At 39.6% G+C, this 14,352-nt stretch overlaps 1 protein-coding gene across 2 annotated transcripts; it reads left to right on the forward strand.

The window, feature by feature from the left end:
• Positions 1 to 790: 790 nt before the first annotated feature.
• dctn4 (dynactin 4) lies at positions 791 to 13,275 on the forward strand. 2 transcript variants are annotated; one of them, XM_084718603.1, is made up of 14 exons: positions 791 to 983; positions 1,989 to 2,059; positions 2,828 to 3,006; positions 3,195 to 3,238; positions 3,776 to 3,883; positions 4,593 to 4,613; positions 5,148 to 5,221; positions 7,215 to 7,327; positions 7,425 to 7,534; positions 7,643 to 7,716; positions 8,159 to 8,213; positions 8,508 to 8,615; positions 11,560 to 11,657; positions 11,800 to 13,275. In XM_084718603.1, exons 1-14 carry the CDS (start codon positions 849 to 851, stop codon positions 12,017 to 12,019), a joined length of 1,410 nt encoding a protein of 469 aa, XP_084574729.1. In that variant the 5' UTR covers positions 791 to 848; the 3' UTR covers positions 12,020 to 13,275. The 2 variants fall into 2 exon arrangements, with proteins under 2 accessions (XP_084574729.1, XP_084574730.1); XM_084718604.1 differs by lacking the exon at positions 4,593 to 4,613.
• The last annotated feature ends 1,077 nt before the right edge of the window (positions 13,276 to 14,352 follow it).

Raw genomic sequence — 14,352 nt, forward strand, 5'->3', positions numbered from 1 at the left:
TATCAGAACAATATAATCTGAATTTATTCACAAAGGCCAAAAAATCCAGAAGGTTACTGTTACAGTCCAATAAATCATAGGTGAACGAAATGCCCTTCTCATGCCACTCACTCCTAAATATTGACTTCCTGTTAATTAAAATGACCCTATTATTCCATTAAGTTGACGCATGGGGAGAAAAATTATGGGTAAATATAATTTTCCAAAACTGGATCTGTTTGTAAAAAAAAAAAGTCAATTTAATGAGAGTCTCGCTCACCTCAAATTCACTAACTGAACCTTTCCTATTGCAGGTAAAAGTGCTTTTTGCTTTTTCCTCTGTGTTCTGCACTGCAAAAAAGGACCTACCCCTTTTCTCTGTTTCCCATTTACTACACTGCATTTCTTCTACTGATTTGTCTAAGATTTCAGTGTATTCTAATACTGCACGTCAGTCTCTATCATTTCTTTGTGAGCCACGTTCTTAGCCAAGTAATCTGCTGTCTCATTCTCATCCACGCCCATTTGTTCTGGAACTCAAATAAAACCCAACTCACACCCTGCTCTGTGAACGCTGTGCATTGTTTAATACCCGTGGTCAGTTAAAATATACAAAACTTCTAAATTCAAATCAACACAGACTGTCTCCAGTGATATTTCCCCCCTGACCCCTTGGTCTCTGGTCATGTGTCCACTAAGTACAGTCAGTAATTCTTGTATCTGTGGGTCTGTGGCTGGCAGTTTGATTGTTCACCACAGGAGGTCGACATTGAGCACATTGTGTTCCTTCACAGGCCAGACAATTAGCGGTGACATCAATAGTAGCGGTGCAGTCAGTGAGCCCTCGGACTCGGCCGCTCTGCTCAGAGATGGCGTCCCTTCTGCAGCCAGATAGAGTCGTCTATCTGGTTCGTGGAGAGAAGAAGATCAGAGCCCCTTTATCACAGCTGTATTTCTGTCGCTACTGTAGTGAGCTACGATCTCTAGAATGTGTGTCTCACGAGGTACGTGAACGTTTTCCCTTACTATCGTCTGGTTTCCACAAGCTAGCTGTTAGCTACTTTGTTGTTAGCCGGCTTGCTAGTAGCTTTGACATGTAGGCGGGATTAATCCAAACACCTCGCGCACTGTATGGCTAAGTCGCCTGTCAATCAAGTTTCCGCGTTGCATTCTCCTCATCTGATTGGCTGAAAACAGAAGTTTAACTTCCGCTGGAGTTAGCGTTTTGCCAAGCACAGCACAAATGAGCCGACAAGCTAGCTATTTCGTGCTATTATTTGAGTTTGACGTTAGATTATCCTTTTAGCTCACATATAAACGATATGAGCACCATATCCGGAAAGTGAAAACTGTTTATTTACAACGTTAGTCCACCCCAGCTAACGTTTTAACGGTCAAAATCTAGCTTGTTACGTGGCTCAGTGTTGTGGACACCACACCCAGACTGACTTAGATTTCTGCAACTTCAAATAACTGGTCATTTATTTTTCTTTTAAACATGTAATTACGAATAATCATACGAACAAACAACAATCTTGCCTAATGAAAAACGCATTAAGTTCCTGTCTTAGTCATTGTACCACACTGCCAAAATAAAAGCTAACAACCTTCCGTGATTCCGCGTATATTTATATAAGTTATACAAATACATAAGACACCTCACTTATCATTGTAGCCAAACAAACGAAATTATGTTTGGTAACTGTCAGAGGCCAGCAGTTAATGAAAAACAAGATCAAAACAGCGATAATCCAACAAGTAGGAAGCCAGTTTAAAATAAACTTTGAAGTTGGGAATGCACAGTTTGACTGATTTCTGACTGTATCGATTAATCCAACAGTCAAATAGTTCAATTATGGAAAACACTGATCAACATTTTACACCATTTTCTGAAATAAGATGAGGTAGGCCAATCAATAAATTAACTGATTAATGGAGAAAATAATCAACATAACAGTCGACATTGAAAATAATCGTCAGTCTCTTTTGCCTTTGTTTTTGGTGATCAGGTGGACTCCCACTACTGTCCAAGCTGTCTGGAGAACATGCCATCAGCAGAGGCGAAGCTTAAAAAGAACAGGTGAGACTTGATGTGCAGATGTATTGAGAATGATTCACATCTGTGCAGCACACATGGAGGTCACTGCTGACTTTGTGTCTGTATGTTCTCCGTATTTAATATTTGTTTAATGAGACCCTTTTTTTTATGTCATTAAAGTGGCAATAGACAACTTTGCTTTGACATATCATTATGAAGTTAACTGTAGACTGCACAGTGTAATGACTGTAGAATAATGACACCATCCACCTCGCTTTTGCTATGAGGAATCTGTCTGTCATTGGGATATTTCCCTGGAAATTGTATCTGCATTAGAGACTAAATTAATCAAAAGATTCATTCTTGTTCCTCTCACGTTACTCCCTGTTGGTGCAAAGCAATAACATTTCTCTAAACTATGTTATTACAATGCAGAGCACATCATTACAATAACTTCTGCCTATTTTAAATTCTATATATGAAAAATCTTTTTTCTTCTCTCTGATTTCCAAAGTGGTGTTGATCACTTCTTCACAGAGCTTGGCTCTGAGTATAGGTAACTCAATACCTGTGTCAAAGTGCGTTCCCTCGTAAGACAGTGTTTCCCGCGGTGGTGCCCTCTGTGGTTGAGGGTCAGGGTATGGTTAGGTGCAGCAGAGTAAAGTAAGGGGAACAGATTGTGACCCACCACCTGTTGTCTTTGCCACAGCGATGCAACAGCATTACCACTTGGAAGTTGTTGGTGGCTGAAAAGTTTCCACTTTGTTTCACACCGTTCATTCATTCTTGATGATCTGTGTTCTACTGTAGATGTGCGAATTGTTTCGACTGCCCGTGTTGCATGCACACTCTGTCCACCCGGGCCACCAACATCCCAGCCCCTCTGCCTGATGACCCTACTAAGACGGCCATGAAGAAGGCCTACTACCTGGCCTGCGGCTTCTGTCGCTGGACCTCCAGGGATGTGGGAATGGCTGACAAATCAGTTGGTGGGTGCCGATATAATAAAGACACAATGATGTGGTCATGTTGACAGTATCTCCATGACTTTAACTTTAAATAGCAGTATAAAGCAACAGAACACCATAATGTTTCAAAGTCATGCTGTAGGTCTACAGTGGCTCATTAGTTAAGCTCATGAAAAACAGCCTCATTGTATTTGTTTTGTTCACTGCAGCAAGCGGTGGATGGCAAGAGCCAGAGAACCCTCATACTCAGCGGGTGAGTTTCCCCCCTGTGGTCATGTAAATTCTCTCGAGTTGCTCACATGTTTCCTGATCATGCATCACTTGTTTCTGAATAACTGATCCCAGCACACATCTGGCCAGAGGCAAAAGCAAACTGAGTGCGTGTTTAGTTGCTGAGGTCCCAAATGTCCCACAAACAACAAATCATAATGCTCCCTTTTAATTTTTCCACAATTTGAGTGGCTGCTAAAGCAAAGTATCTTGAATTTTTCTGTTTTATTTTTACATCCGCAGTTATTGCACTAAATAATTTTAAGTGTTTCTTTCAGTAATTGTTATACTTGTTATTCTACACTTTTAACAAGTTAATTAAAAGTCTGTCAACAAATTATTTTGAGGGAAGGCACAAGTTTTACTTTGTTACATTAATGTACATTGATGTAAATATACTGTGTACTGTGTTGCTGGTGGGCTTGGGTTACCCTCACTCAATTCTTCTTCACTCTTGTATTTAAAAATATATGACGCTTTAATGACTTGTCCCTGGATGGTTTTTTTTTGTTCCCTACAGATCAACAAGCTGATCGAGTATTACCAGCAGCTGGCACACAGAGAGAAGCAGGAGAGAGACCGGAAGAAGCTGGCCAGGAGACGGCAGTGCATGCCTCTGGCATTCTCGGTATTCTGCTCCCTCTGGGCCCTGTTCAGCTTTTTCAAAAAATTTCATAACTTCTCCTTTAACCTTTTTAAATGTCAAACAGCTGTTGTCTTGCTAATTGCATTTAAGAGGTTATTTTAATACAGAGTGTCTACCTGATATTCAATAGTATTAACAAAGGCATCTCAAAGTATGTGCCATTGAGGATATTAAATTATTAAAACACTTTTTAACAGCAACACCTTTAGCGTTTGTTTGGGGTGCAAGATTGACACCATGTCTGTACTTGGGCGGATAAATATGAAAATGCTGTTTACATGTGAAAACATTAGAAATGTTCTCAGGTTGCTTTACAGAAGTTCTCCATCCACATTGACGTTTGAAAACAAGAACAGCTTAGTCTGTCTGCAAACTGAGAAAATCTACGTTTTCAGATTTAGTCGCCTGGTGTGGGCATGGTCTTCATGCTTCTTGAGCTTGTTTACACCTCCTGCATTCTGCTTTTACAATAATTAACAATGCAAACCAGACTTTCTTATTCTGTATTGGAACCATTTTTAAACACTGTGATGTCCTGCGGTTGTTTTCCATCACTGATGCATTTCTTTTGCTGTTGCATGTCACCAAATGCCACTAATGTTTGCTAAATCGCTTGGGTTTCACCTGGTTCTTTGTTCTCTCTTTGTTTTCTTTGCTTATGCACTCTGATATTTTGGTTTTTACCCCCCAGCAACACACTATTCATGTGGTGGTGAGTTGTATTTTTCACAACTTGGGTAGTGTCATTTTTACAGTAGCGCTGTCTTCTCTTTATCTCTGTTTCTGTCTAATCTGGTACTGAGTGACCTCACAGATCACATGAATGTCTCCTTGGGTAAATGAGATTGAGTTACACACAATCGGAGCCTTTATGTTGATTAGAGGGAGAGAAGAAGTGGAAGACTTTGTTTGAGTTTGTCTAACCAGTATAAAATGTGTTTCATACTAATAATAATAATAAGTCCTGAACCTTCTCTCCCTCTATCCTTAGTAGAAAGGCTCCTGTTAGTGTCTTTTATCAGAAGACCAATGAGATTGTTTTTGGCTTATTTATTGTTTATTTAAATGTCAAGTACCATTTCTTTCCATTTTTATGTTTTTAAAAGTTATCTTAGCTGTCGAGTATTAGTCATGTAGAAAAATGGTTGTAGATTAGATCATTTCATAAATTGCTCCTTGAGTCCTCCGTAATTTCCAGTTGGCAAAACGCCTGATCCTGTTTTTTTTTCCCCCTAAATTCACTCAGGAAAAATATGGCCTTGGAACCAGACTGCAGAGGCAGAGGTCTGGAGCTCCCATATCAACCCTGGCTGGCCTTTCGTGAGTGAGCTTTTGTCATATATTGGGCTCCTGCTTTTGACTCCATATGTGGAATATTTTTTTCCTTGTAAAACTTGTGTAAATGTAAAGGATAACTCCCCTGGTGTTCCATGTTTACACTCAGTAAGTACACACTGTGTACATACATATTATTGATGACTTAGATAAATTGATCTCTTACCTTCCAGCAGCCATTGTTTCATTAATCTCAGTGTGCCATGAAAATCAATTTGCAGAGCCTTGAAACTTGGCTTGAGATTCGTATCTAATCCATCACAGTGAGCTGTTTTTTTTTTTTCCCTCTAAGTTACATCGTCACGTTGTACTAATATGGAGGACCATTTTTTTGAATTTCACCACCGGGATGGATTCAAGGACCCTGCTTAACATCTGAAAGTGAATAATTGGCTGACAAAAGGCACTGTATTGACAAATTATCCTGTCAAGATGCAAGAGACAAATGTAAATCAGGGTAGGACACCATGAAAATAATTGTGTAAATTTGGTTATCTCTTGTTTCAAAAGGTCTCCGTTCAGTAGCCAAGTCTAAAATCTTGTTTATCAAACTGTCCTTGAAGGCACCCACACTAAGTTCTAAAGCCTGAAGACTTTATGGTTTGAAAATGCTCAGTAGTAATTCAAGATGTTCTGGTAATTGTCTGTTATTCAGCAAAGCAGCTCTTTGCTGAGTTTTATTGCAGTTTTTTCATTTGCCAGTGGATCCTCCGCTACTGGCTAGAGACAGCTGTGTTGAAGTTTGTCAGTTGTATTTCTATGTACAGTCTCATACATCACAGAACATTTATATTTATGGCTCAGATTGCTTTTTTGTTTTTGTTTGTTTGTTTGTTTGTTTGGCTGTTGAAGTTATTTTTTAAATGGGGTCAATATCACTTGTCACTATGAATGGGTCACAGGGCTGCCTGTGCAAAAGACCAGTAACAAAGACATCACATGCATCATGCTGTTGTATGGAAATAAGTTCAGTAAAACTCTGTAAAGTAAGTAAGCTCACTGTAGACATGGTGGTGATCAGACAGTGACCACTTTGTTGGTTTGAGCCTTTAGCGTCTTTAAAATTGGCTTTAAGGCTCTTAACTTTTCTCTGACACTGCAGCCACATTCTTCTGTGGACCTGTTGAGCCGTTTGTCTCAATATGCTTTTAAACAGACTGGTTACAATACTGCCCCCCAAGTTTTGTTTGTACAGAAGTGTCACCCCAAATTCATATGAGGTCTAACCCCTCACTGTCCCTCCACTGACTCCCTCCATCACAGCCATCTTTTGTATTTATACTCACTGAGTGACTCCTGGCAGTGCAGAATTGTGATAAATGTTGATCCAGAGTGACTGTTCAGACTGAGGCTGCACTGCAAAAAATTAGATTAATTTAAAAAACAACCAACAATAACTTTTGCCTGCAGTCTGCACACAGACTTAGCATTTGACCTTCTATTGATTCACAGCTATCAGCAAATTAGCAACTTTTTCTGATATTCCTGCAAGAAAAACAACTTCTCTTCAGAGGCCCTATTGTTTCTAGTGTTTTACTTTTACTTTATGACCCATTCAAATTACTTTCCTTGCAATGTCTGACTTGAACAGACCTTCCATTGTTATGCACATCGCATGATCCCTTCTGTTTCATTTATACTGTTTCCCTAGTCTACACTGAGGTTCACTACAGCGACCAAGAAATTAAGTATCACCCTGTTTTCTCAGCTTAAGGACAGACGGTGCTTACTATGGTCGAAACAATAACAGTATAAACTTGTATTACATAAGATATCCGTGTATTATTTGTAGTTGATGCTAAAACTTGCCAAACCACTTAAAAATTTGTTGTGATGTGTATGTGGCCTGTGTCGACGTGTGAACGTTAGAAAATCTCTCTATGCTTTACAGTGTAGCCAGCTCTCACCTTATATTAAATATCATCATTACAAGAGAAACAGCAGATTGTTGATTGCAGTATTTGTGTAACTTCTTCAGCCTTAAAGAGGGTGAGGACCAGAAGGAGATCACCATCGAGCCTGCGCAGGCCCTTGATGAAGTGGAGCCCCTACCCGAGGATTGTTACACCCGGCCCATCAGCTTACCGGAGGGTGAGAGTTTGTTTAGAACTCATTGAATATTACTGTTCATTTTTGTCTGTCTAATAATTGAGGTGGTGTCGAATCTGAGTTTTTGCTGTCCTCTCAGTGACCACGCTGCGCCAGCGACTGCTGCAGCCTGACTTTCAGCCTGCAGGGGCGTCTCAGCTCCACCCCAGACACAAACACCTCCTGATGAAGCGCTCACTGCGCTGCAGGGTCGGTACCACTTCATGGTTTCACTCTCCTCCCTTTCAATTCAAGGCTGTTGTCTTTATGTAGATGCACATTTAGATAATATTTTTTTGTCTTAATTTCCTCTTTCAGAAATGTGAGCACAACTTGAGCAAGCCAGAGTTTAATCCCACTTCAATCAAGTTTAAAATTCAGCTTGTGGCTGTGTGAGTATCAGTCATCAGATTCTGGCCTAAACATGTGTTTTCATGATGATGCTGATCTTATTTTAATTAATGAAAAATATAAATCAGCCTGCAGCCTGATGTCGTTTAATTAGATTAAGATCCCAAAGTTTAATTTTAGCCTAGTGCAATTACAAGCGCATGTTCAGGAAATTATTCATGTGAAAGTCGCTTAATCGTCAACAGATTTTTGTCATTTTTAAAATGGAAAATAACCAAAGATTATACACGATCTAATACGGCGTCTCGGAAAATAAACCCGATAGCTTCTGTTTACTGTGTTTTCAGGATTTTGTGGTTTGTAAATGATTTTTTTCAGTATCATCATGAACTCTCAGCTTTTAATGACTGTTGTTGAACACTGTGTGAATACTGTGAGTGTTTCTGTGTATTGATTGTTCTTCTGCCCACCTTCCTCCTACAGGAGTTACATCCCCGAAGTGAGAATCATGTCCATTCCAAATCTCCGGTACATGAAGGTCAGTGTGTGCACTGTTTCCGCCATGTTCAGTATATCTCTTACATGTTTTCTTCATGTTTTATTCATGCTGTTCATTTTTTAAAACATTTTTGTTCCTTTTTCGCCTCAAGTGGAATCTGTAACTTGCTTATAAAACCAAGTATTCAACTTAATTGTAAAACCTAATCCTCAACAAGAATGCTGAGTCCTAAAGTCATTAACTGCACAGCATCGCTATTTAAGTGAACTCAACCACCTTTTAAAGATAATTTGTGTTGAACTTTTGTCTTTTTTCTTGTTCCTGTTTATGTAGGAGAGCCAAGTGCTGCTGACCCTGACCAACCCGGTGGAGAACATCACCCACGTCACGTTGGCCGCCTGCGAGGAGGAAGATCCTGATGACATCAACAGCACTGCAAAGGTATTTAACTTTTGTAACTGAAGGGCCACATCTGATTAAAAAACAAATTCTGGTGACTACCTTCCCAATTATATGAGGAAAAAAAAAACATAACGATAAATATCTTACTCTACGAACAAATTTAGAACTGCTTCAGACCATGCATATGAGAAGATGACAGCCCAGTTGTCTTAGAAAAAGTTGAAACACACCTTTTAACTAAATAATTCAGTGTATTAAGGATCATAGTTTCTCATCAGAGGCTTCGGGGCTTTGTCTCCCACATCACTTTTTCTTTTCAAAACCCCATCCATTTTGTGTCACTGCATCAAAGGGAACGTTAGCTAGCTAACAGTGGCATGTTAGCACGTTTTTCTCTACCTGATGATGTGTCATGGCGTGGTGATGTTGAAACGTAACTGAACAGGGATGGTATGGAGAGCCAGTGCTGAAATATTGATAAGCTGTTGGACAAACGATGCTGCTGTTATTTATGTGACATTAATTCATTCTAACAGAGAGAACGTGTGTGTGTGATGTTAGAACATGAACAGTTTGGGTGGTTTGTTGGTGAATAAATGCTTCAACTCCTTAAGACACGAGCCACGTTGCTGAAGGGGCTTAGCTCCAAAATTAGTAACAACTTAGACCCAGGCTCTCTTAAGGTGGAGTGAGCTTTAAGGTGGACCAGGCCAGCTGTTCTAATTTTAATGACCAGCTCCTCCTTTGCTCAGCAGATGACCACAACAACATGTGTTTATTTTTCACATCAAATTATGGAAAGTAGTATTGATATGAGTGGTACCGGTATTGATAAAATCCTAATGATACCCATCCTTAATAACTGGTCACTGAAATGATGCATTTTAAGTTGACATTTTTAATACCACTGCAGCCCAGTAGATGGAGCCCTGAGGCTCACCACTGGTTGAGAATGACTGAAGTAGTTGTCATTGCAAAAGTATTGATTACTGTCCCAAGTACGGCCAAACACTGACACTACGTGATTTAAACAGTAATTGTGTAAATCCTGCCTTTTCTTGGTCTGTTTGTCTTTGCTTAAATGAGACTTGAGGCTAAAATAAGTCATATTTATTTGATTTAATGCAAAGAATATATTAACTCTGAAAGGGTTGGGAGGTTCTTTCATGACAAACCTCACTCAGCTTCAGCTGAAGTCTTCAAATCTAAAAGCCCAGATATTTCTGTCTGGAGTTACAGAAGACTGATTGAGCTGAGAAACTAGTGAACTTTTGCGGGATGATCATTTTGCTTGATGTTCGCTGCTGGATTCACAGTTGTTTATTAAATAAAAACAGGGCCGTGTGCCAATCATCTTATTCTTCTGCCCCAATGGTATCAAAACATCAATGAATGGAGCTCAAACTGCTGGAAGGAGTCACCGTGTCTTAAATACAGAATGTAAGAAATGAGCACAGTCACAGATTGTGGCAGTTGTTTACCACCTGCCTGTTCTTAAATATTATGCATATTAATCCTCCAATCTTGCCCAGCAGCTCCAGGGAGTTCAGCTCCTTCATCCTGCCTCTTCCTTATGGAATATGTTGCCATGTCATTATCTCATATGCAGAGCAGTTGTGTCCCATTTTTACCTCCATCTGTCAGCTGTCACACGCGCAGCTAAGAGTGCCGCGGTCCTGCGGTAAATGGTCTGCCGAGCTGCCTGTCGCCAGCCGCCGCTGCGAGGCTCTCGGTGACTACAGGCTGTTTGTCTTGGCCTCTTTAGTGATGAAGTCATGGGCCGGGCTGAGTAAGGAAGAGCTCCTGGCCAAAACAAGAGCATCTTCATGACCCATTTCCATTCACATTAAGACCAAACGGAGTGTGCAGTCCCGTCATTCTGCTTGATCTGATATTCAAACACCTGCAGGCCAGCGAGAGCCACACAGAGCCGTGCTCGGTTGATTTCATCCACCAGCTCTTTCCAAGGATGGCTTTGCTCACCTCGTACATACAGTTGATACTATACGTTTCATCTGAACGTGATGTCAGCTTGCTGGTGACTTTACGGTACATTCATTTTAGACGTTAATGTGATGCAGATCCTTTCTGTCCCTCACATGTGACACAAATAAAACCAGCTTGTTACTGGAGTGATGCAAACATAAATCAGTTGTATTTTGGGGTCTGTGAGGAGCAGCACCACCGCAAAGAGGCACAAGTGGTGGTTTCAGCAAGATAAATGTGTTGTATAAACAAAATCCACAGTAGCCATTATCTTCTTTTTCTTTTTTCACAAACCATTTTCCATCCAGACGTTTAAGACAAGAAAGTTTAAGACATGAAAATAGTCCTCCTGGAACAATAATTTGTGTTTCACAAAAAAATCAATTCACCCTGTTTCTTTAGTAAATAAGATGTACTTTTTCTCCCTAATTGGAAAAAAAAATCTTCTTTGGATATTCAAATATTGTTCACTTCAGAAGGTTAAGTACTCAACACAAGATGTCTGTACTTCATCGACCCGTCTATTTTCAGTGTGTGTGACCTGAGTTTTTAAATCAGTTCAGAGAACAACACTCTCTGTTCTTAGAAGCCTGTTTCAGGTGACTTCCCTCCAAAAAACCTTTTAACCAATCAAATAAATCTCCCAGGACAGACAGACACACAGTAAACGTGTGAACAGAGCAGACCAGCAAAATCTCATTACATAAACCAAATTTCTGATACATGCAGACCTTAAACTTAGATTAAATTTGAGGTGAGCACAGAGAAACATTCACCTTCAGCAGATAAATGTTAAAGAGCCTCCTTGTGTTGAATCCGAGTGAAGAAACGATAAAAACAAGTTTTTGTGTCATGGGGAATTTTATGATCTTGTTTCCAATGCATAAATTGACATTAACGTGCTTAAAAACAAAAGTAATGTGACATTTAAAATCTGTGTTGACTCATCTGGTGGTATGAAAGTCACTGAACGTTGAACTGTGTTTATTTACTTTAGGTTATAGTTCCCACCAAAGAGCTGGTGTTGGCAGGGAAGGATGCTGCTGCTGAGTATGATGAACTGGCTGAACCTCAAGACTTCCAGGATGACCCAGAGTAAGTTAACACACACACACACACACACACACACACACACACACACACACACACACACACACACACACACACACTTATACACACAGAGAGAATTAATAGTGTGAGGTAACTCTTAACCTGATCCCTCTGTCTTTTCCCGCAGTGTTGTTGCCTTCAGGAAATCCAACAAGATTGGTTTCTTCATCAAAGTGATCCCTCAGAAAGAAGAGGACGCTGACGTCATGGTGTCTTTCAAGATCCGACACGACTTCCGCAACCTCGCGGCTCCCATCAGGCCGACCGAGGAGGGAGCCGAAACCACCGCCGAGGCCATTTGGCTCACGCACCACGTGGAGCTGAGGCTGGGACCGCTCGCTCCCTGAACATGAATGCTCCCGTTCACCATCAGAAACAGTCCTAGTGTTGGGTTCTTTGAACTAATTTCTGTAAACTGTGGGATTAATTTAATTTACCAATGATTTCTGATTCTGCTCATTGATATTTAGGAAATATTTATTTCGTGTTGGCTTCAGTTTCACCATTAGATATGTTGCAGAACACACAGTGATTGCATGATATCCTGATTTATAAAACTATATGAAACCATGGATAACCAGACTACCTAACACTCCTCATCAAGTTCAGCTTGACTGCATCATTTTTTGTTGGTTTTAATATTGCTAAATGCAGCGGTAAAAACATGATGATATATTGTAATTCACCATCATCATCATCCTCAGCTTGAACACTATACTTTTATCTGTAAAAAGCACTTTTAGTGTGAGGTTATTTAAAACAGAACCTTATATACAGGTAATTAATTACTTTTAAAATTGTTAAGTTTTGTTTGGATTGATCATGATTGTACATACAGTATTAAACAGCAGAGCAACTATAACCTCCCAGCCTCTGTCTCCACACTTGAAGTATGTTTTGCCTTAAAAACGACAAAACAATGTGGATTTTTTTGTGAAATATTGGTCTTTAATGTATGTGGAAATAAGCAGTTTATGTTTAAAGATGAGACTAAGTGGTTACACATTAATACAACATTGAAACAGTAGACAATAAGTCAAGTCGCTATGAGCAGAATCAGAAATCATAACTGAGAACAATCTGAACTACTCCCACCTGTGCAGCACACCCCTCTGCGCTTTTAGCTTACGTATCCTTGTCGACATCCTTTTCTCGCAGACAGTAGTATCGTATTAACTCGCATGCTTTCAGCTATGGTGAATAAATATCGCACACGTTTAGACAATGTCATCACAGTTACTGATCCTGCACTGTTCTCTTATCAGAAAAGGTTCCTCCGGGGTTGAAGGTGATGATCTCACCTGCCCATCATTTTACTATTGTCTGAACTGAAGTCAAACCTTCTTTGGCGACACGGAGAGGATGTATGAGAAGCTCTGTACATTACAATTAAAGTGTTCATCATTTAAATGTATTGAGACACTATAATTCTTTCTTTTTTTCTGATTTAAAAATGTTTTGGTTTGTAGAATCCACTGACTCGTGTGTCGGTGTGTATCGTAAAGCTGCTGTCATGTTTGGTTTCATGTGTGTTAGTACAACAGAGCCTTCCAACGAACAGTTAATCCTCTGTACCGCCTAATAAACTAATGTGATACTGTAACACACTGACTGACTGTTTTTCTGTCTGGGACTGACAATACCGAAAGGAACAGTTAACTCCAAGTTCAAAAAATGTATTTCCTCCTTATGGTTAGCTAAGACTAAACTAAAGACTAAAATTAGGTCTGAAAAAAATGGAGAGAAAAAAAATAGACTCTAGACTCCTAGAGGACAAAATAATCAGGCTGGGAGCACATCCTTGATCTTTTATAAATGTGGTATAAGTTTACCTAAATAGTCGCCTAATATTGTAAGTTTATGGGGGTTTACATTGCTTATTAGAAGATCATCATTTTGTTAGTGGGCTAATGAGCTCATTCATTGATTATGTCTGTTGTTAAAGGGATAGTTCACCCAAAATTCTGTCATTATCTACTTTCCCTCATGTCGATTGAGTTTTGGGTTTATTTTGTTAGTCCATAAAACTCTGCTGGAGTTTTGCAGGAAAACAGAGTTGCAGAATCTCCCAAACAATGTAAGTGAATGGTGACCAGTTTTCAAATGTAAAAAACAACAGAATAAAAACATAAAATGTTTGTCTGGCATAAAATGCACACGGTGTGCATGTGCACATGAACATGTCTCCAAGCTGAGGATCTACAGTGAAGATTCAGGCTAAAAACATGGTGTAAATAACATTCTTTAGTCAGTTTGGCATGTTGGGGCTAAAGGCGACTTCGATTACACCAGATGAGCAATATAGAGGCATTTTGTTTTTATTGTATTACTTTTATTCTGGTTGAGGACTGGTCACCATTTACTTCCACTTTTTGGGAGATTTTTTTTCCAGCAGAGTTTTGTTGACTAAAAAAATAAACCTGACCTTAAACTGGCGTGAGGTTGAGTAGATAATGACTGAATTTTACGGGTGAACTATCCCTTTAAGCACTGGGACACATTTTATTTTACTAAGTTTTAACTCAGGCTGTTTAATCAGAGGGAATTTAAGAGAGAAAAACTACAAGCTGCTTCTAATCCAGGATTACAACGGTGCTTTGTTTTTCCTGTACTTTTGTACATAAATCTTTAATTCTTTTCCCAGTTGTGTAAACTGTTAAAGTGGAGAAGTGCACTGTTT

This window comes from Lutjanus erythropterus, chromosome 5 (genome assembly GCF_056507025.1).
Source record: "Lutjanus erythropterus isolate fLutEry1 chromosome 5, fLutEry1.hap2, whole genome shotgun sequence".
Lineage (NCBI taxonomy): Eukaryota > Metazoa > Chordata > Actinopteri > Lutjaniformes > Lutjanidae > Lutjanus > Lutjanus erythropterus.

Excerpts from the sequence above, each read along its gene's own strand:
- dctn4 (XM_084718603.1), top strand. The coding sequence starts at position 849 with ATGGCGTCCCTTCTGCAGCCAGATAGAGTCGTCTATCTGGTTCGTGGA. Across the intron at positions 5,222-7,214 it reads TCAACCCTGGCTGGCCTTTC|CCTTAAAGAGGGTGAGGACC; the intron begins GTGAGTGAGCTT and ends TAACTTCTTCAG. Across the intron at positions 7,717-8,158 it reads AAAATTCAGCTTGTGGCTGT|GAGTTACATCCCCGAAGTGA; the intron begins GTGAGTATCAGT and ends TTCCTCCTACAG.